At 32.9% G+C, this 22,699-nt stretch overlaps 2 protein-coding genes across 2 annotated transcripts; one reads left to right on the top strand and one right to left on the bottom strand.

The window, feature by feature from the left end:
* The first annotated feature begins 1,970 nt into the window (after positions 1–1,970).
* LOC125185410 (uncharacterized) lies at positions 1,971–3,485 on the top strand. The gene is made up of 3 exons (XM_048081932.2): positions 1,971–2,219; positions 2,510–2,577; positions 2,767–3,485. The coding sequence occupies exons 1-3, from the start codon at positions 2,061–2,063 to the stop codon at positions 3,260–3,262; spliced, it is 723 nt and encodes a 240-aa protein (XP_047937889.1). The 5' UTR covers positions 1,971–2,060; the 3' UTR covers positions 3,263–3,485.
* A 4,601-nt stretch (positions 3,486–8,086) lies between these two features.
* On the bottom strand, positions 8,087–10,551 carry LOC125223918 (long-chain-alcohol oxidase FAO2-like). Its single transcript, XM_048127228.2, has 3 exons — positions 10,296–10,551; positions 9,958–10,230; positions 8,087–9,875 (listed from the first exon to the last, which is right to left on the bottom strand). The coding sequence occupies exons 1-3, from the start codon at positions 10,494–10,496 to the stop codon at positions 8,175–8,177; spliced, it is 2,175 nt and encodes a 724-aa protein (XP_047983185.1). The 5' UTR covers positions 10,497–10,551; the 3' UTR covers positions 8,087–8,174.
* Between the last annotated feature and the right edge of the window lie 12,148 nt (positions 10,552–22,699).

Here is a 22,699-nt window from a genome sequence, read left to right as displayed (position 1 = left end):
ATTTGCCCACGCCCTCACAGCTCAGCCCTAAATATACGGATTTAAAAATAGAGGCCCAAAATATTAAACTAAAAAAATAAAAGCTCAGCCCAAATCGTTTTTATTAAACATAATTACATAACTTCCTTCCCAGTAATCATATTCGGAATACAAGCTTCTTTGCCCTAAATTTATAGAAAAATTTTTAGTCTTGTTTTATTACTCCTATTTACTTGTATTTTTCAAAAACTACTATTTACATTAATAATTTTAAATACTACAAAAGAGCTAAAGCTTAGTTTATATTCCCTCCATCCCAAGAAAGATGACCTCTTTCTTGGGCGGCACGGGATTTTATGCAAATTTATTTTGTGTGTTGAGAGGAGAGAGTAAAGTAAGAGAGAGTGAATAAAGTAGAGATAAAGATGTTTCCATTTTAAGTAATGGGTCATCTTAGTTGGGACAAACTAAAAAGGAAACTGGGTCATCTTCAATTGGACGAAGGAAGTATATTTCTTCTATAATTTCAAATAAATAAATAAAAGAACAAATTGGGCTTTGACTTTTTAAAAATTGTAAAATTAATAGTATACGAGTAGTTACGGTGGCAGAGACTGCTGTATATTAGAGTACTAGATAGACACACCCTTCCGAAATGTTGCGTAGAAAAGAGATAAATTACTGAAATGTTAAATTCGTTGAGATTAAATTTGAATCACATTTGATATTTAGTTGAAGTTTTAATCTAATATTTCTGACAACAAATTATACTGTTTAAACTCTTACTTAAATCAGGGTTATTTACAACTAAAAAATACTAGTAGTCGAGAATAATTCTTATAAATTGATACTGAATTGACTATTGAGTTTTGTTGCCTATTTTGTACAGTAGTAGTATTAAGTTATTAATAACAATATATATACAATTTCATCTAGCAATCTCCCTTGCCTATTATAGAACACATCATTGTTATACAATCAGCCCATTTTTCGATTCTACTATTAAGAGCAATGCTCCCTCTAACCGTTAGTATCTTACTCTCTCCCTCCCACAAACAAAAGATGTCACACTTTCCTTTTTTAGTTTATCCCATAAAATATGTCACATTTTTCATTTTTAGAAAAAGTTATCTCTCACATAAATATAAAAATAATATTCACTCTCTCTATTTTACACACAAAATAAATCCTCCTAAAATCTCGTGCCGCCCCACAAGTGTGACATCTTTTGTGGGACGGAGGGAGTATTTTTTTAAAATTCGTCACCAATAAATATTTCTTTTTTACTACATTTAGCAAATAGATCTCACATTCCACAAATTCTCATTCACATTATGTTATAAAATCAATATGTAAAAATAGGACCATTCCACTAACTTTTTTTACCACTCTATTTTTTATAAAGATAATTTTTTTTTTTAAATCCGAGCCAATAAAATCAAGTTGAACACAATATGCAAATGTTACCGGATGCAGAAGGAATCACATTAACATTTACTAGAGTAGTACTCCCTCCATTCTGCAGTAGTAGAGTCGATTCTTTTCGGCACATGATTTAAGAAAAATTATGTTAAGTTAGTTTAGTAAATGAAAAATAAGGTAGGAAATGAAAAAAATGGTAGAGACATAAAAGGAGAATAAAGTAAAGGAGAATAGAAGTGTTGACTTTTATTAAAGAATGAAATGATTCTCCTACTATAGAACAAAATTGAATGTATCAAAACGACAAAATAACTCACTACTATGGAACGGAGGGAGTATATAATTATAGCAAGAGTCTATATTAGTGAACCAAAATGACATCAGTCGTATTTGTGAACCAAAATGACAAAAAAAAATATAGAAGCAGTTCAATTGGGCATGGCGTGGGTCCATGAGTTAGCTGCAAGGCTGCAACTAACTAGTAAATAAATAGTAATGTCCAAATAGAGTACTCCATTTAATTTCTTGAGGAAATAAAAAGTCATATATATATAAATGAATACATAGAGAGATTAGAGAGAGGGAAAAACAAAGGCAATTTTGGATCTACTTCATCGTGCTCAACGGCCCCTTCCCTCAAACCGCCTCCGCCCCCGGCCATGAGAATACGCAAAAACGTTAAAATCGCTCAGCTTCTCAATGCGGCGTCGTCTCTCAAGTCCTGCCCCCTCCTCCAACCTCATATCTGCCAGCTCAATCAGTCGCCGTGGGACGTCATCACCTTCTCTCCACCCTCGTCTCCTCCACCGCCGTTACAGGTCAGTTCAAAATTTAAATCATCTCTCGCTCCTTCGCGCCGCCAGATCTGCCTCCCATTCTCCTCCTTCTCTCCTGCATTTCTTCCCGTATCTCGCCTCTTCTTCTAGGGTTTTCTCCCGCCCCCGCCGCTAGGGTTGTGCAGAATGTGTTAATTCGTCGATTTGTTGTTTTTATTTTGCTAATGAATCCGTAATTTCTCTGTTTTTTATTTTTTATTTTTTATTTTCTCTGCTTTATTTTTTTTCTCCGCCGCGGTTCGGTTTTTCGAAATCGGATTATTCCTCTGCAGTTGATTGGGAGCAGTGATGTTCGTGCTGGAAATGGAAGCTCCGAGCACTGCGTTTCCGTTTCTGAGAGGTAATCCGTTTACTATTGATTGAATTGGAATACTTTTCTGCATTTTTTCCTCATTATCGTATCTTATAATTTGGTTAGGGTTTATGAGTTTCTACACTAAAATTTCCCTTTTATTCGTCTCTATATCGAAACGACGATCCTATATTTCTGCCCATCGGAATTACCTATTTTTTCCACTATCGATTATAGTGATACGGCGGCTCCACCTCCACCTCCACCGCCGCCAGAGGAAAAGGAAGCCATCCTGTGCTGCAAAACCGACGGGAAGAGCTGGCATTGCCAGAGGGAAACTGCTAATGGAAATTCCCTATGCGAGCACCACTTATCCATGTCTAGAAACTACAGCAGCCCCGCCGCAACCAAAAAGTCCGCCAGGCCGAAGAGAGCTCCGGCAGCCGCGTCGTCGTCCAATCCGCATGAATTTTACTACTATTCGGGGTTCGGGCCGCGGTGGGGCAAGCGGAGAGGCGAAGAAATTACTCGTAATGCTGAAACGGAGGAGGCGGCGATCTCCTACACCGGCGACGAAGAGTTCGATTTCTTCGCGGATTACGAGGATGAAGACGAGGAGGAGGAGGATGGCGAGGAAGAGGAGGAGGAGCGAAGGGAGAATGGGAAGGAGAAGAAGAAGAAGAAAAGGGTGAGAAAGCCGATCAAGGCTAGATCGCTCAAATCGCTATTGTGAGGATTATGTTATTTGTAAAAAATGTATGGTATTTACTATTTATGCAATGTCTAGTCCTCCTCGTTTTCTTTCATTTTTATTTTTAAAAATAAAATATTATCGACTTTGGAATTTTTAGGTGACGGTTTTGGTGTTCTACTTTGAGTGACACCCGACCCCTTTTTTATTAATGCCTATGGCTAGAATCTCGAGGGTAGAATGGTCTTTTGACAAGTGTCCTCTCTCTCTCTCGCTTTTTACAAGTCACGCTAATTAATCTGGGTCTTGTATATAGTTGTATTGTTGATACGTCATTTTAGTCAGATCTATATTTTATATGAGATGAATTATCCGCATTAAAAATACACTCCTGCATCTAGTATATAATTTTAATATTGAATATTCAATATACACGTATGAAAATAATCCATTAAATGAGAATGATATAGTATATCGGTGACTTGGTGAGAGAATCGTTAACCTTTTTTTCTGGCATTGGCCATCAATTTAATTGTACTAAAAATTTTGAAAACAATTGTCGTCTTTGAAATTTGAACATTGAAATTAAATTTATTTTGACGAGATGTATTCGAAAGCTGATTACAATGAATCTAACGTTCTCGTAATAAATATTCTTATTTTAAAATCTAATTATATTCAATTATAAATTCGGCACTAAATATTTAATGTATGTAGCAAAATAATTCGATGGATAAGAGTGATAAATATTGGCGAGAAAAAGTCGTTATGCCTTTTTGTTGCATTAGCCGTCATTAATTTAATTGTATTAAAATTTTTTGAACAATGTCGCATTTGGAATTCACACCTGTAAATTACATTTATTCGTTAATGACATGCATTCAAAAATTGAAAATGATTGTCACGATTTCATGAGAATGTCGCATTTGTTTGTTAAAAGTTAAAACCATATTTTCATTGCACTAAGGCAAATTTGTTAGATTTTTTAAAATAAATTATTGTGTATTTGATACAAACATTCATAACCTTGTGTGCACTTGCGTGCAATGACCTACTTAATAGTAGTAGTATTTGTTAGAACTAAGGCATAAGTATTTGAAAAATTTGTCGCCTTCGAAATTTGAATATTAAAATTAATTTTTTTTTTGACGAGATATATTCAAAAGCTGGTTAAAATGATTCCAACGTTCTCGTAACAAAAATCTCTTATTTCAAAATCTAATAATATTCAATTATAAATTCGATACTGAATATTCAATATATGTAGCAAAATAATTCGGTAGATAAGAGTGATAAATATTGACGAGAAAAAGTCGTTAAGCCTTTTCGTTGCATTAGCCGTCATCAATTTAATTGTACTAAATTTTTTGAAATGTCGCATTCAGAATTCACACCTGGAAATTACATTTATTCGTTGATGACAGGCGTCCAAAAACTGAAAATGATTCTCACGATCTCATGATAAGAATGTCGCATTTGTTTGTTAAAACCATATTTTCACTATACTAAGGCAAAGTTTATTAGAATTTTTTTAAATAAATCATTGTGTATCTAATTCAGACATTCATAATCTTGCGTGCACATGCGTGCAATCTAGTAGTATATGTTAGAAGGCATAAGTAAAGCTTTAAAATATAGCAGTACTACATTTAAATATAAGTGTATATTACTTTTACCCAATCATATTAATATAAAAAATTGACTGATTAAATTAAAACCTTTATAATGTGAGATATTTTAATTTCGAAAATATAATTAAATACATGGTGGCCACTATCTATTTGTATGGGTATATTATGAATAGTCTGGTGAAACTCTGGAAGAATATGAAGCTAGTAGACCCCATTCATGATAAAAGACTGAAATTTATAAGTACATGGTATTTTTCTTATTTTATTAAGCATTAAAAGTTGAAAAGTTCTTTCATGGCTCGCTTTATAAGCTAGTAGTATTAATGCAGTATAGAGTACTAGAAAAACTTAATTATAGTTCCTAGAAGACAATATGCAATATAACTTTAAAATCAAATTAAGAAATAGAGAAAATTTGTCGCCTTTTGAAATTCGAATATTGAAATTAAATTTATTTTGATGAGATATATTCAAAAGCTGGTTAAAATAATTCTAACGTTTTCATAATAAAATTGTCTTATTTTTAAAATCAAATAATTTTCAATTATAAATTCGATGCGAATATTCAATGGATGTAGCAAAATAATTCGGCAAATAAGACTGATAAATATTGGCGAGAAAAAGTCGTTAAGCTATTTTGTTGCATTAGCCGTCATCAATTTAATTGTACTATAATTTTTGAAAAATTTGTTTGCATTTGGAATTCAAACCTGGAAATTACATTTATTTATTGACGACATACATTCAAAAACTGAAAAATGATTCTCACGATTTATAATAAGAATGTCGTATTTGTTTGTTAAAGGCATATTTTCATTATACAGGCAAAGCTTATTAGATTTTTTATTCTTAATTCATTGTGTATATGATATAGACATTCGTAACATTGCGTGCACTTACATGCAATGACTAGTGTTTAATAGCATTAGTGTAAAATACTTTCACCCAGTCATAATAATATAAAAAATTGACCGATGAAATTAAATTATGTGAGATATTTTAATTTCGAAATATAATTAAATACATGATTACCATTTACCTCTATATATTTATATGGATATATTAGGAATAGTCTCATGAAACTCTGGAAGACTATGAAGCTATAGTTGACCCCATTCACAGTTAAAAGACTAAAATTTATTGAGTGAACTTCAAAAATGGTCCCTGGACTAAGAACTAATATAAAAAACGGTCCTTTTGCACTGTTTCGAGACGAAAATGCCCTTCTGAGAGGTTTTGGGGGTTTGGGCAATTTGGTCTTTTTACACTTTTAACATTTTAAATATGATATTATTTCAGTTATGTACTAAATCTGATATTATTTCAAAATTATCATTTTTCTTTCCTTTTGTCATCCTTCACTTTGTTTCTTTATTTCAATATTAGATTTAATTTTACAAAATTAAATTTTAAATTTTAGTTTTTAAATATCAATAAATTTTTATAATTATAAAAATTAATAAATAACAAAAATTAATAGTCATAATCAATATTTGATAGTGTCTAATATTTAATCAATAAGATATGACAACGCCTTAGTAATAATCAATATTTAATAGCTTCAATCATAAATACATATAACACGATTTATTCTGAAATAAATATGCATCTAATGTAAGACTAATATAATTTTCGTTTATTAATTTGAAAACAATCAAAATGACTAGAAAATTTCAACAAAAATACTCCTATATAAAATTTTTAGTCAACTTCATAATATTCAATCACAAGCAATTATAACAACCGAACGAAGGCTAAATAGAATAACTCTTATTTTTCCATCATGATCAATATTGTTTTTCTGTACTTCTTCAATTCAGCTGAATATTATATTAAATAACAAAAATTAATAGTTTTAATCAATATTTATAGTGTCCATGAATTAATAGTTTTAATTAAAAAAATTTATTGATATTTATAAATTAAAATTTAAAATTTAATTTTATAAATTAAATCTAATATTGAAATATAGAAACAAAGTGAAGGATGACAAAAGAGAAGAAGAATGATAATTTTGAAGTAATATCAGATTTAGTACATAACTGAAATAATATCAGATTTAAAATGTTAAAAGTGTAAAAAGACCTAATTGCCCAAACCCTCCAAAACCCCTCAAAAGGGCATTTTCGTCTCGAAACAGTACAAAAGGACCGTTTTTTATATTAACCCTTAGTCCAATGACTACTGGTGATATTTTTAAAGTCCAGGGACCATTTTCGAGATAAACCCATAGTCCAGGGACCATTTTCGAAGTTCACTCAAATTTATTTCATGGTATTTTTCTTATTTTAAGCATTAAAAGTAGAAAAGTTGTTTCATGGCTCGCTTTATAAGCCAGTATTAATGAAGGATAGAGTACTAGAAAAACTTAATTAATTATTGTTAGAAGACAATATGCTTTAATTATAACTTTAAAATCAAATTAACAATTAGAGAATATGAATATTGATTATACAATCAAGCATCAATCCGGAGCAACTTTCATTGATGCTACTTGACTAACAAATAAGCCAACATTTAAGTTTAGCACAAGAAGATAAGTTACTTAATATTATCACCGTCCACAAAAATAATCTTATATTTCTCCTTCATATCTTTTAATTTTATTTACTCCTATTTTACAATAAAGTTTGTGTCATCCACTGCTAAAATTATTTTTTTGGACGGATATAGCACTTAACTAAAATTTTATATAGCTGTAAAAAAAACAGTTAAAACAAATAAAGAATTAAATTGCTAAACAGACCACATTTATTTTAAAATTTAGGATTAGAGAATAGGAGAATATTAATTATAAAATCAAGCATCAATCCATAGTAAATTTAATTGATTTTCAAATAACCACAAATGATCCATGCCTCTTGACCTTGTTAATAGATAAGCCAACGCTTTTTAATTATAATAGTATAAAAAATAAAAACAATTGAAACAAGAATATTTTTAATACTCCTATGGAATAACCATACATACACTATCAACACATAGAAGTACTCCCTATATTTTTAAATTACAATTACAAATACAAAAAAAGAACTGTCAAATGGTGGGACCCATTCGGCTGCAAATTCACAACGAAAAGGTGAAGTTCGGCGGAAGTGGGGAATGAATTGGGCTCTAATGCTGGGCCTTAATTTAATTTGAATAGTTGGGCTTTTAAAATTTTAGCTGTACCTGAATAATTTGACTTCCTCATTGGGGGAAATCTTATAATCAAACAAAGTTTTGCTTGACTCAATTAATCAAACTGTTGGCATGTTCATATGCATCAATGAACATCAACATCTTATTTCCATACTACAAGATACAAATCATACAGATACAGTCTAAACTTGGGTGAGAGCATGTGCAATTCTAGTAGAGATACAGTAAGCAGTTGACTGAATAGTAATCATAGGATTAACACCAATAGCTGTAGGCAACACACTCCCATCACAAACATACAACCCTTTAGCCTCCCAACTCTCCCCATTCCCATCCACTCCCCCTTCCCTCTCATCCACCCCCATCTTGCAGCTGCTCATCTGATGAGCTGAGCCATAAGTATTCCAAAACCTCCCCCCCTCCGCCACCCCTCCCGCCGCCACCACCTCCTTCAAGAACCCCTCCACCTCCCCCTTGCACCCTACCCTCTGCCCATCACTTTGAAAAGTCCCCACCTCAACCGCCCCGGCCTCAATCAAGATCCTCAATGTCTGCCTCAAACCAGCCTCAAGATGCCTCTTGTCCACCTCATCCAACTTGTATGTCACCTTCCCTTCCTCCCTCACCTCTCCTGTCCCTTTGTCTCTGATCAGCGCGAACAGCAGGGCTGTTCGCGCATACTTCGCCATCCTATCCTTCATGTCCTTCCCTCCCACCCACGGTAGGAACACAGCATAGGCTGCAGGCCCAAATCCAGCTGTTTCTATGATGGTACTGAAATCATCCTCTCCTTCAATGATCACTTTGTTGATGGAGGTGATGATGCCTCCTTCAAAGCTCTTCCCTTCTAGCTGTGACTCTGATTCTTCAGGGAAGTATCCCCATGCAAACAACACAGGGTGGAGGTGGAGATTCTTCCCCACATTCTTGTTTTTTAGCCCACTTGAGATCAACAGAGGTGGAGTGTAGAGAGCTCCACAAGCAGCAACTGAAGCCCTTGCCTCAACCTTCACTTTTTTCATCCCTTCAAAAGATGCAATCACCCCTTTACATCTCTTCCCCTTCCCATCACTCTCCACTACAAACTTCTCTGCTTTGCACCTTGTCAAGATCACAGCACCCTTCTCCACCGCGTCGACCAGCCACGTCGTGTCAGTCCCCTTCTTCTCCCCTCTCCTGCAGCCGTAGCCGCATGAGCCACAGTAATGCCCTTCGCCAGAGTTTCTTGCCACATTCTCCACTTTCAACCCTAACTTCTCACACCCTTTTCTCAACACTTGATTTTGAAACCCTTCCTTTGTACAATTCTCTGTCACACCTATCCTTCCCCACACCTTTCCCATAGCTGATTTATACTCCTCCCCTCCAAACATGGGGATTCTCTTCTCCACAGACCATTCTCTCAGAACATGGTCCGGAGTCTTGATGGAGGCGGACCAGTTCACGGCTGAGCCACCGCCAACTGTGGACCCGGCAAGGAGGATGATCTTCCCATCTTGAGTAGAAAGAAGCCCCCCTGATGCATACAGCTCATTCAAGGAAGGCCCCTCAACTCCAGTGTAGTCTCTTGCAGTGAAGTAATGACCCTTCTCCACAACAACGACTTTGAGGCCGGCCTCTGCAAGAACAGCCGCTGCAACGCCTCCCCCACATCCCGAGCCAACTATCACCACATCACACTTGATGCTGATCATGTTATCCCCCTCGTTGTCGTATACCTGCAGCCCTTTCCTGACGAGGGATTGCTTCAGATCAGCTTCATTCTCTGCTTCCACGATTCCCTTTTCAAGTGGCCTCTCCTCGTTCGAATCCACAGAGTTTTCAACTTCTTCCACATGGTATCCTATGCCTTCCCACGCCGGATTCTTGTGGTTCTCATCTGTCTGCAGTGAGTTTACATATATGTAAATGAGAAGTTTGATTAGATATGAGATGAAGATTGAGAGAAACAGGTGATTTAATTACCAGAGAGAAGAAGGTGAAGAAACAGGTGACTTTGAGCATGAAGAAGACAGTTCTTAGAGGGAGGAGGAGAGTTCCCCTTGACCATTTCTTGAGTATGCCTTCTCTCTTGCTGATGGACAGCTCTGAGAATTTGTGGATGAAGGGCCATCTCCAGTCAAGAGAGGCGCCGCCGCAGAGGAAGAGGGTGCCGAGGCGCGTGGACAGAAGCTTCAGCACGAGGCTCACCGCCACCACAGCTTTAGGTATCCCTCTCTTCACCATCAGCTCTGCAGTCTGTCCATTAAAAAACAATTAGTAGTGTGTGTTGTGTGAAAATGACTAGTGAATGGTGTTGTTACCTCATGAGGATATGGAGAGAGAGAAGCAGAAGACAAGTAGTATTTGTGGGAATTTGGGTTTCCATTGATGGGAACAGAAGGTATGAGAGCTTCACACACTGCAGTCAGTGAATCAATCTGAGAAGAGGAGAAGCCATGCTTGTATTTTGGCTTCAACACCAACTTCCCTTCACTCACCAAACTCATTTTACTTCTCTCCATATCTCTTCTCTCTTTGTTTTCTACATGTGTATAAACTTATGCAAGCAACCTACTTAGAATGAAACTAATATAGTAGTATAATAAACATGAGACTATTGAGACCAGAAAATCTAATATTGCTGACAATAACGCGGCGGCTTGATTTCCATAAAATTACAAGAAATGAATTGTCAAAGTCCACATCAAACTTGCGTCTTGAGCTGGTGTATGCATGGACTTTTATATCCCGTGTTTATCTTGTGTATTCATTGTTTCGTCACGTGACGGATCTAGAAAACAAAATTCAAAAGACTGAAGTTAATAAAATTTTTTGGTATTCATTGGTGGACAGTGGATTTGTGATCCCAATTCGATTTGTGTCCACCTTGGTTTATTTTTGCATGATAGCCAGTTAAATCAAGATATCAAATTTGGTTAAATCATGGTCAGTCTTATAAAATTTGATAATAGAATATTAGATCACGAGGTTTCAATTTTTTTTCAATTGTCTCATATGTATAAATCACATCTTTTTGAAATGCCCGAATTGACATTTTTTAATTAAAATATTTATTTTTTCTTTTCATTTCTTATTTTAATAAAACAATAACATTTTGAACATCACTAAAGACGTCAGCCTTATACATATAGATAAGACAATTTTATTAAAACTGAAACTTCATGGTTTAATGCTCTTTTTTTTTTTTAATTTCATGTGACTGGCCTGAATTTACTAAATTTCTTGAATTAAATGACTATTAATCCTTTTCTAAATTGAGTTTTTATAGTGAACGCTTAGAATTAATATTTTTTGAAAAATATTGAAAATGATATGCAGACTATTGCTGTTCACAAGATGCTAAATAGGAGAACATTTTCAATGACTACGAAATGACAATCCGATCAATTACCCTTTCACTTGGTAACTCAGAAAAGTATGTTACATAGTATAATAACGACGACACCCATCTTTTATTAACTTTTTGGCTCACGTTTTAATTCATGTTTTAGTACATTCGTCTTTTTATTGGGACAGTAAAATAAACGTTACTCTATATTTTTTTTATTAGTAATAATTAAAGCAATTAATCATCAAATTTGGCTACAGGTATTATAGCATATACATAGTTAGAGGCTTAGAGCAATGATGAGGGTTGAACCTTATATTTTTATATTTCACAAAAGAAAATTATGTAAGACGCCTTTGGAATTTGAATCTAGAAAATACATTTATTTTGGCAAGAAACAACTTAAAAGCTGATGAAAATGATTCTCACGTTCTCGTAACGAAAATATCTTAGTATTTGGAATCTAATATAAATATTATTTATAATCTTGATACTGAATATTCAATATATATAAAAAAATCATTTGATAGATAAGAATAATAAATAGTATTGATGAGAAAGAGTAGTTAAGCTTATTTGTTGCCTTAGCCATCATCAATTTAGTTATACTAAAAATTCAATACAAGTACTTGTAAGCTACTCCTACTTGCATATACTTTCTCCGTCTGCGAATAGGAGTCACATTTCTTTTTTATATGAATTTTAAAAAATATTAAGAAAGTGATGAAAGAAAGATAGTGGAATAGGAGTCTCATAAATAATATGTGAACAGAATGAATTAGTGGAATGTCGGATATCTTTACCATTTATGGTAATTATGAACCGGGACTCCTATTCGTGAACGAACCAAAATAGAAAAACATGACTCCTATTCACAGACGAAGGGAGCATTTTATATATAAATTATGTAAATACTAATAGTATCAAATATAGTACTATAATTTTATTCATTTTAAATAAACGATGTTTTAATACTCTTACAAATTATTAGTAACAATAGAATTTGAATATTATAATTTTAAAATTAATTTTATATATTAAACCATTCAAACAACAATAGATAAAACAATAAATAAAAGTAAAAATAAGAAAGTGACACTAAATCAACAAAAAAAAACGAAATGGGTCACATGTTTCAAATGTATATTCAAATCCTTCATGACTTACTATTCATGTTAAATAAAATAGTCTAAACAAAATTGATGTTTTTTTAGGTGAATTAAATTAAAGTGAATCTTCATTAAATGTAATAATTTTTATTAATATTTTATTGTTATGGCTAGCCATATTACGAGCTTGTCATTATTCTATAGATTTAGTAACCATATCTTGGTTAACCATAGATTAACCATATCTTGGTTAAACATGATAATATAAGGGTAGTTTGGTAGGATGGATAAGTTTTCTATTTTTGAATTTTTTGACCTAAAATATGTGTTGTTTTGTCTTATTTATCTTCCTCAGTACTAGCATAAACTGTGGAGGAGTATCATGGAAACAAAGGTGTACCCCCAAAAGTTTATTTTACAAGATCATAATATTATCTAGAGTAAGAAATTCAGTATTGTTGGTAGTAGGCGACATAAGCTTTACAATAATAAAGGCCTAAACCGACTCCCATCAGTGGCGCATTGTGTCATTTTTCATGTTCTTCACTTTTGCTTGTCACAACATGTATTTGAAGGAAAATAAATAAATCAAAGTGATGATTCTCTCTCATAAAAAAAAATACTCAGTAGGCAAATATTGCTTGTCATAACATATATTTGAATAAAAATAAATAAATGAAAGTGACTATTCTTTCTCATAAAAAAGATATTCTATATGTTAATCTGTATTGTTTATCGCTAGTCTATTATAACACATTAAAAGCCTCTACATTTAAACACTAATATTGAAAAAAATGATAACTAGAAAACTAGTTAAAAATTAAAACAACTAATTAGTAAAAATAATAATATTATGATAACGGTCACCCGAGTGCGATACGAAATTATCATATCCTTCTACTAACAGTTTAAGTCTAAGGTCATATAATTTGACATTGACATGTTAATTTTGCATGTATTCTTGGGTCATATTTTAATGCTTATAGCACCCTAATCTAAAATCAAGACTAAATCTCCACCCTTGGATTTAAAAATGAATGGATGAGATTAAAGCTCACAAAATCTCAATAAATAGTAGACAAAATATCAACAAAAGGGTAATATCGTCATTATGTTATCATATGATAATTTTCGTGAGTGTTTTTTTATATCAACATTGTGTATTACAAATATCAACAATATGACATTAGAATATTAACACAAGGACAAGAAAATATCAACACATTTTTATTGAGATTGGACATGGATAATATTGAGATTTTGTCTACAATATATTGAGATTTTTTGTTGCATTTGTTGAAAATAGCTGCTTATCAACATATACGAAAATTAAAATATAATTTATCAAATTTCATCACCCAAACATCTTCGGAACATATGCAATTGAGATCTCGTTGGAATCCTTATTAAATTATCTTTAATTTGATATATTTTTTGCGAAAAAATAATTTAAATTGAGAGAGTTACGTAAATTTAAAGATTTGAGATGATTTTAAGGAGAGAGAAAGTAGTTAGTTATAATTACTACATATATGAGACATTAATATCCTTTTAATTTAATTAATAATTATTTAAATTTAAAATATATTACACTTGACATTATATTAACCACAAGATCTTCTAATCTAATGGTTGAAAATTGATCTCAATTTGGAATTGATAATTAATTAGCAATTAATTACGTCCCTTCATATCTTAATTTAATATTTTTAGTGTGAATCCTTTTACATCCAATGGGAATAAGTGTGTCCAATTAATTACACGCTAAACCGACCCCACTCCAATTAATTCACACAATACTTAGTTTAATATAGTACTAACTTTTAACAATTTTACCAAAGGAAAATTGTCTAAAAAGTCATAAATTTTGAGGAAAGTTTGGGTTTTTTCACGAACTATAAAAGTTGCGCCTAAAGTCACGAACTTTATTGGATCGTGCAAATTTTCCAAACTACCGACCTGACGACATATTTCTGTTAGAAACTTATCCCACGTGGCATGGCGGAGGCGTGACTTGGTAAAATTTTTGACTGAGCACAAAACGACACCGTTTTATGTTCTTTTTTATTGAATTTTCTTTACACGTTACCGATTTCATCCCTAAACCATTTGTCGACGATTTCACTCTTGTTGATTACGTTTTTCGGCGATTGAATTGGAGTTGCGCTTTTGAAATCAGCCAAAAACAGGTTATATTACCTGAGTTTAGGGTTAAGCCTGAAATTTTTCCAAGTCATGCCTTCGGCATGCCACGTGAGATAACTTTTTAACGGAAATATTCCACCGGGTCGGGTGGTTTGGGAAATTTGCACAATCTGATAAAATTCGTGACTATAGGTGCAACTTTTATAGTTTGTGAGAAAAATTAAACTTTCCCCAAAGTTTGTGATTTTTTAGACAATTTACCCTATTATTTATTAGTGGTATTGACATCTAATCTCATGAAATTTTTCAAAAATTATTTTTACCCTTAAACTCTAAACTTAATAGTATATAATATTACAAACTTAATTGAATTTTTCCTATCGAGCCAAAATCCGACTATATTTCATTTGCCACATTACATCACATGGGAAATGATTACCATTGAAAATGAAAATGTGATTACAAAGTCCCTACAAACCATATATGGTATCCATCTCATTTTAATTATCTCTAACAATAAACAAAAACAACGAATGACCTAGAATGGGATAAAATAAAAAAAACAAGAGCGTAGGCACGTGTGAAAATGCAATCTCTACGTGTCTTTTGTAAAGTTAGAATCATAAAATATAATTGGTAACTAATCCAAATGTATTCGAATGCAGTAAGATAAGAGAGTACACTGTACACGCTACTATATTTGAAGGCACAAATTTTAATGTAAAATTGGTAAAATAAAAGAGAGATTGAGAGAAAAAGTAATTAAAGTATTGTTAGTGGAAAATGAGTCCCACCTCACTGGAAAGAAAATAGTTTCCAGAATTGGAAAGTGCATATTCTTGTGGGACGGACTAAAAAAGAAAGAGTGCGTATTCTTGTGGAATGACGAGAGTATTATTTATGTAACATACTTTCCGAATTAGCTAGTGAAATTGTTGGATTGTCATTTTGACATTTTGAAGTCATTGAAACTGATCTCCTATTTAGCATCTTGTGAACACTGCTACCAAACTCTCCATTTTAGGTCAAATAATTGAGGAGTCATCCATGCCTATCAAACCATCCATTTTTATCATGTCTAACCATGGTTAACCATGATTCAGGTGTATAACTAAGTGTCATCATCATTTGAAAAATTAGTGAAGAACGAGTGGTAGATCATTTGAAAAACCATTATAGATTCAGTTGAGAAGGAGATAGTAATAAGTGTATAAATTGGACTCTCTTTCTGTTCAATTTGGGGGTGGGTATGCTTCGATTCTAGAGTAAGAAATTCGGTATTGTTGGTCAGCAGTAGGCGACATAAGCTTTACAATAGTAAAGGCCTAGGTTCGAGTCTCATCAGTGGCGAAATTATCTTATCCTTCTGCTAACAGTTTAAGATCATATAATTTGACATTGACAATTTGACATGTTAATTTTGTATGTATTCATATCTCAATTTAATATTTTAGTGTGAATCCTTTTACATCCAATGGGAATAAGCGTGTGCAATTAATTACACGCTAAACGGACCCCACTCCAATTAATTCACACAATACTTAATTAAATAGTACTAAATTTTACCAATAAGCATCATGTGCCATTAATTTTGTAAGCTCATTCATATTACAAATTTGGTTTTTTATCAAATAATTGCTTCGTTACGTGTTTGGAAAATGCAAGAGGTCCAAAGTATGTAGTAGGCCAATATAAAATCGAAAGAATGTTAATATTCACAAATCGAAATCAAAAGATATCATTCCTCCATGACTTTTTCTTATTGGAAAAGATAAATAAATAATTCAGAATCATTTGATTTTTGACATTAATTGTTTTTCTCACTAGACCAACAGATTAGTATATGATTCGTAAACGGTTCATATGGTATTATAGGGTCCTTCTTTCGTCGCTGCCAGCTGATTTTGTTAGCTGCCATTTGCATAGACCAATTGCTTCTCTTCAATTTTCAAATTTATAGTTAAAAGTCACTATTATATTATTTTTTATTAGTGGTATTGGCATCTAATCTCATACAAATGCGTTTTTAAGTCACCGTGCAAATTTCAAGTCATCTATGGAAAATTTCTGCAAATATACTTGAAGAAGATAAAGACTTGATGAAGTATATCGCATCAAGCCACCGTGCAAATTTCAAGTTACGTGCAAATTTCAAGTCATTTCGACATCGTTAGCGTAAACTACACAAACTTTAATTCACCGATAATTTATGGAAATTTAATACTCCCTCCGTTCCATAGTAATAGAGTCATTTTGCCATTTTGGTACGTTCCATAGTAATAGAGTCATTTTCTTTTTTAGTAAAAGTCAACACATTTTTCCACACCTACTTTACTCTCTCTTACTTTTTTCTCTCTTCATTTCTCTACCTTTTTCATTTTTCACTTTATTCTCCCGTTACTTAACTCACATAACACAATTTTTCTTAATCTCCGTGCTGAAAAGAAACGTCTCCATTACTATGAAACGGAGGGAGTACTACAAATTAAAAAGTTGTGTTTTTAGTCACATATCAGATAGCTTAATAAATGTGTTTTAGAGCGGAGAAAAGATAAATGAAAGAGAAGTATCACGTGATATTAATGATTTTATAATTTAAATTGCTACATTCTTCCAATAAAGTCATACGCCCTGATGCCGTTGCTGAAGGCATCTTGATTTTCACTCTGCCTTCGCCACTTTCCACTCCGCCTTCGCCACTTTCCACTCAGCCTCCGCCTCGACCAACTCCGCCTCTGCCTCCGCAGCAGCCTGCGATTGAGTTACACCCGGTGTCACTCGGAGATGATGTTAGATCAACAGTTCAGAACAAGTCATGGTGGTCTCTCATCATCGATAAAATCATGAACATGTTTAAATAATGAAGAGAGAGCTTTGCATTGCATTTCAATTCATAGTTCTATTAATTATGGATCCTATTTTCTCTTATTATGTTAGTTACTGGATTATTGTCCAGCTGAAAATGAGTTATATGCACTTTGATCCTTGAGTTTTTAGTCATGTTGATATACACTGACCTCCCCAACAAATAATTCAGAAATATGAGGCTCGGTTCTTTTGGGGTGAATAGGGTAGAGATAAAAAATGGAAATATAAATTGGACTCTCTTTCTGTTTTCAATTTGGGCCTGTTCTATAAGTGTGGTATGCATCTTGACTGAATAGCTATCTAAGTGGGCTCGAATCTAATTAATTCAAGGTAATTAATTTCAGGGAAGAGTAAATTTTACCGATTTGAATTGAACCGAAGTAATCATATCTCACGCTTCAATTAAACCCAATAATTAAATTATGTGAGTTAATTAGTCCATAATCAAACAAAGAATAAAATGCATATCCTCAGTAGGATAGATGCATATTTAAATAGATGTAAATAGTCTGATAATATGAACTTTACTTTAATAAGCTCGGGTCCTTCAAGATAAAATCATCGATAGTACGTTGTTGTGATGGCATGACTATTGTTTCAATTATATATGCATCTTTTGGCAAATGTATAGGTTGAGTTGAGATGAGGAGTATGTTGAGTAGAGCTTTGATGATTTTAATAGTTGGAACCAGTACTCCCAGAGATGAATGTTTTCATACGTGTGACCATGTTCATTTCTATGCAATGATTTAGATAACATTGAAAGTTCTTTCTAATTCTGATGAATCTTTAATGATGCATAAAATCTTCATGGAGTCTTTGTGACTAACTAAGCATTTCATATTATGTTTTGATTATCTTTGTTTTAAGCGATTATTCGTCCATTAACAAATCTGATTTCTATTCTCATCTTAGTAATCCTCATATGTAGTCACAATTTTTCCGGACATTGCTACCCTTAGCAAAGTATGACGGTGACAAAATGGTATTAAAGCAATGTTTTTTTTTTCTTCTAAATAGAGAGTCTTCTTTCAATTCATCATCTAGACTCAATTTCACTAGATTGATACTTTGGTCCGACGAGATCTAAGCACTCTAGCTCATTACGTTCAACCAAGAGAAAAGATAACTCATTTTGTATCAAGTGAAATAATGGCGAGACAAGGAGTTCAAGACAAGAAAAATTTGAATTGAAATAAAAGTAAATGAATTAAAAGCGAATATTGTAAATCCCTCCGTTTCATAGTACAATCATTTTAGACTCCCTCCGTCCCCTATTTAAACTTCCGGTTTGACTTGGCACGGTTTTAAGAAAATATGAAGGAATATAGTGGAGTGCAAGTCTCACTTTAATATTATTATTTTATAATAGAACGTGAGTATAAGAATTTAGTAGAGTGTGAGATCAACTATTTAAAATGAAAAAATGTAAGTGAGACTTTAAGTTATGGACGTTTTGAAATAACGAATTGAGATGTAGACGGAGGGAGTATTATTATTTCTAATTCCCTACTCACAAAATTTTTTATAAAAGGATAACATTAATCGTTTATATAATTTTAATATCATGAAACTTTCAAAAAGTTGGATTTTTCCCACGAACTTTAAAATTGGCAAATAATATCACGAACTTTACCCCCGGTTTGTTTTTTCCCACGAATGAAAAAAGTCATGTTATTTTAATAGATTGAAGAACAATTTTGTAGGCTGTGCTTCAAGAAAAATTATCTTCAAAGATTGAAAAACTTGAAGCTCTCAAAATTGTTGTCGAGAAATTACGAAAACAAATTCGTATCATATTATTATTTGTGAGAATTTTTTCATTCGTGATATTATTTGTCAATTTTAAAGTTCGCAGGAAAAATCCAACTTTTTGAAAGTTTCGTGATATTACATGCCAATGTCCCTATAATTTTATGCATAGCTAGTGAGCTATAGCGCAATTACGAAATAAACCTTGTCCATTTATCTATAGCTAAATGGGCCTGGGCTCGTTGAGGGGCCCTTTGACGGTTAATGGCTCAGCACTCGTATGACTAGTGTGTTTTAAAATTTAATTTAATTTACTATAGCATTATAGATGTGATATTTTTATATATCATAAAAGAGTTGTGATATTTGCAAAACTGCTTCTTAGTGTCGACTCATCGGACCAACAAAAAGTTTATTACTATTACATAATACCAAATTCATTTTAAGATTATTTTACTTCAATTTTCAGTACAGTTAAGTTGATGATAGCTAACTCAACAAAAAAACTTACCCACTCTTTCTTATCAATATTTATTATTCTTTATCCACCAAATTATTTTCTTATATATATTGAATATTCAGTATTAAATTTATAATTAAATATTTTTATTTAGTGGCAGATAGAGGATTTTGATACTAAGGGTCCAAATTAATGCTGACTACATATTTATAGTGTTAATGAGCTAGAAGTCAAACATGAAAAGTACATAGCTAAGATATAAATTAAACTACTGTTGATGGCAGTGTCAATGTTAAAATAATTAAATAATAAATTTTTTTAAAATATGAAGTATAATTTTAAAATTAAATTTACTAATATAATAGAAGTATGATATATAAGAATATTATGGAGTGTAAAATTTCATGTGTGAAAAAATATCTTCAAATTAATTACTAGACACATCAATTAATATAGCTATAAAAAAATCTACTACAATGAAAAAAAACCATAAATAAGTTAAGGGAAATAGTTACTACGAGAAAATCCAAAAAAACCAACAAAGTGCACAAAAACAAAATCTACGTGAATATTTTAATGAGAGAAGATGAAAGAGAGATTTATTTCAAAATACGGAAAATGAACATTTTGAGTGTGACAAGTTAAAAAGGAAAGTTGAAGATCTTGAATGAGACAAAGCGAGTTAATAACTTGATGTATATGGGTAATAAATTATGATAACTTTTCATAAACAGAAAAACTCATATTTTTGTGAGACGGATGAAAATGAAAAATGTGCTTACTTTTATGTGACAAAGGAAGTATAAAATTGTTGAAAGACTTTTGTATTTTTGGGATCAAAATAGTTATAAGGGTTATTCTTTTTTATGAGAGAGAATTGTTAGTTTGGTTATTTTTTTTCAAATATGTGCTATGACGATAAATTATTTGCGACATAGTCACATACCTCGACGACTTTTTTGAGAGAATATAAAAGAAATTAATAAATTGAGTGGGACTAGTGATAATGTGATCATATCTCTTATGAAAAAATGACGTGTTCACTTACTCATATTTGATTAGGCCAAGAAATAAAATTGGCCAAGAATTGGGTCAAGAGGGCCCACCACCCTTGTTTTATTTCTTCTATTCAGTGTAGCTGATTTGGGGAAGAGGTGGAAATATGCATAGGTAAAGTATTGTCTTAAAAGACCAAAAACACCTCGAATGTTTCCTTTATTTCCATGAGTTGTCCCTCTGCAAAATAATGGCAGCCATTAGAAGAGGTGAAGATGCTCCTCCACACAAAGCTTCACGAAAAAAGGGAACACACCGACGATTAGAAAAGGTGAAGCCGCCTGAATCGTCTCTCGATAATAACGTTCAATATAGTTTCCAAATTGTGATCGGTAGTCAGACCGGCGTCAGGATTAAACTTACTTCGTCAATTACCTCGCCGATTGATGGTATATCAGGGGGTCGCCTCTCCGCAGCCGTCGTTCGGGAGTTCGGCGCCTCCTTGCTTCAACCTTCTCACCTCAATTTGGTTCTAGAGCAGAAGCGACGCTACTTTGGTGAATTTGGCGGAGAATCAAAATGTGGAGGGCTATTTTTGTCATTTCATTCCCAATTCTTGATTTGCCACATAACTCCAGATATGTATACCACGTTTCAGAGAAGAAATGAATCTTGGCAAATATTGGTTGAACAGTGCGGGCTTGCCAAAAAACTCGGGTCTGACAGAAATAAATCATGGAAGGTGAACATAAGAATTTGAACAGAAATGGGGCCAAAACATGGCATATCTGGTACACTGAACACGCCAAGTAAAATACTTTTATAATTGGAGGATATTTTGATCTAAAAAGAGTTTTAAAAATTGCAAAAGATATTCAAGCGTCCACATACATTTTCTAAGAATATAATCGGATGATATTAATATAATGTCTAGGGAGTAATCTCTAACAATAAACAAAACAACGAATGACCTAGAATGGGATAAAAAAACAAGAGCGTAGACATGTGTGAAAAATGCAATCTTTATAAAAACAGTAAACAAAACTAAAATTCTTTGAATAATTGAGTGGCGATCAATATTGTGGGCGTGTGGGTAGTAGTGGACATAAGAAAAACCACATTTCAGATATTTATACATAGCAGTATATAGTAATGAAGGACAAATGGAAATTTGAATTGAGTGGAATTTTAGTTGATTTATTTATAAACTTGATTGTTGGGATGAAAGGTATTGTAAGAAAAATAAAAGCATTAGATGAAATTACTACATAAATTTGGATTTTCAAAATAAAATTAGGAGCAAAGTTTTTGTAACACCCCGACTTTGTCCACCTTTCATTTTTCCTCGAAAGACGTCGTTTGTGCATCTAAAAAATTATTCGCCTTTATTTCTTTTGTCAAGAGAAGAATTTTACTTTTTGGGCCAAACAAATATTGTGACAGAGGCAACGACCGCGCGGTGACCGGCTGAGAATTAGAATCGATTGGCGGCGGTGGTTCTGTGCTTTGCGGAAGATTTAGAGAAATAGAGAGAGAGGTGTTGTTTCTGGAGAAGAAGATGAGTGTGAAATTGTCTAGAGATATGAGACGTGAGCTTTGGGGAAGAAAATAACAAGGGGTTGATGTTTTGACTTTTCAATTATAAGTTGACTCTTTTGGGTTTTTGGGCTGCTGTTTAAAACTAGTGATTTGGGCTTCTAGAGTGATTTAATTGGTTGGGCCAAGTAATTAATTGAAGTTTGGCTGCCCGCTTAATTGTGTTGGATTGAACTTGGAGCACAAAGAATGATGGAGACGCGAGTGGTCGCTGTGAGCAATCGGAGTAAGGATTTCAAATTCAAAAAATTAAACGAGCGAGGTGGGCTTTCTATCTTACATTATTTTGTAGGCTTACTTTTAAATTTATATAATATCTTTCAAGTATGAATTATATGCTTAATTTCCAAATATGTTGTGTTATGTCGTATTTTGTTTTTGAGGATGTGCCTATCTGATCGCCCTAGAGAACACAGAGGGGATCGTGGCGCTATCTTTCGAGATGGCCGG

This window comes from Salvia hispanica, chromosome 1, assembly GCF_029641045.1.
Source record: "Salvia hispanica isolate PSC_SH4W2 chromosome 1, Shi_PSC_v1, whole genome shotgun sequence".
NCBI classification, from domain to species: domain Eukaryota; kingdom Viridiplantae; phylum Streptophyta; class Magnoliopsida; order Lamiales; family Lamiaceae; genus Salvia; species Salvia hispanica.
The sequence above is the reverse complement of the archived record's forward strand: the minus strand, read 5'-3'. Positions and strand labels throughout refer to the sequence as shown.

What these genes read in the sequence shown, in the direction of transcription:
- LOC125185410 (XM_048081932.2), top strand. Translation starts at nt 2,061, where the DNA reads ATGAGAATACGCAAAAACGTTAAAATCGCTCAGCTTCTCAATGCGGCG. An exon ending in CTCCTCCACCGCCGTTACAG is followed by an intron (nt 2,220 to 2,509) that starts GTCAGTTCAAAA and finishes ATTCCTCTGCAG; the next exon opens with TTGATTGGGAGCAGTGATGT. An exon ending in TGCGTTTCCGTTTCTGAGAG is followed by an intron (nt 2,578 to 2,766) that starts GTAATCCGTTTA and finishes TATCGATTATAG; the next exon opens with TGATACGGCGGCTCCACCTC.
- LOC125223918 (XM_048127228.2), bottom strand. Translation starts at nt 10,496, where the DNA reads ATGGAGAGAAGTAAAATGAGTTTGGTGAGTGAAGGGAAGTTGGTGTTG. An exon ending in TCTCTCCATATCCTCATGAG is followed by an intron (nt 10,231 to 10,295) that starts GTAACAACACCA and finishes TTTAATGGACAG; the next exon opens with ACTGCAGAGCTGATGGTGAA. An exon ending in TCTTCACCTTCTTCTCTCTG is followed by an intron (nt 9,876 to 9,957) that starts GTAATTAAATCA and finishes AACTCACTGCAG; the next exon opens with ACAGATGAGAACCACAAGAA.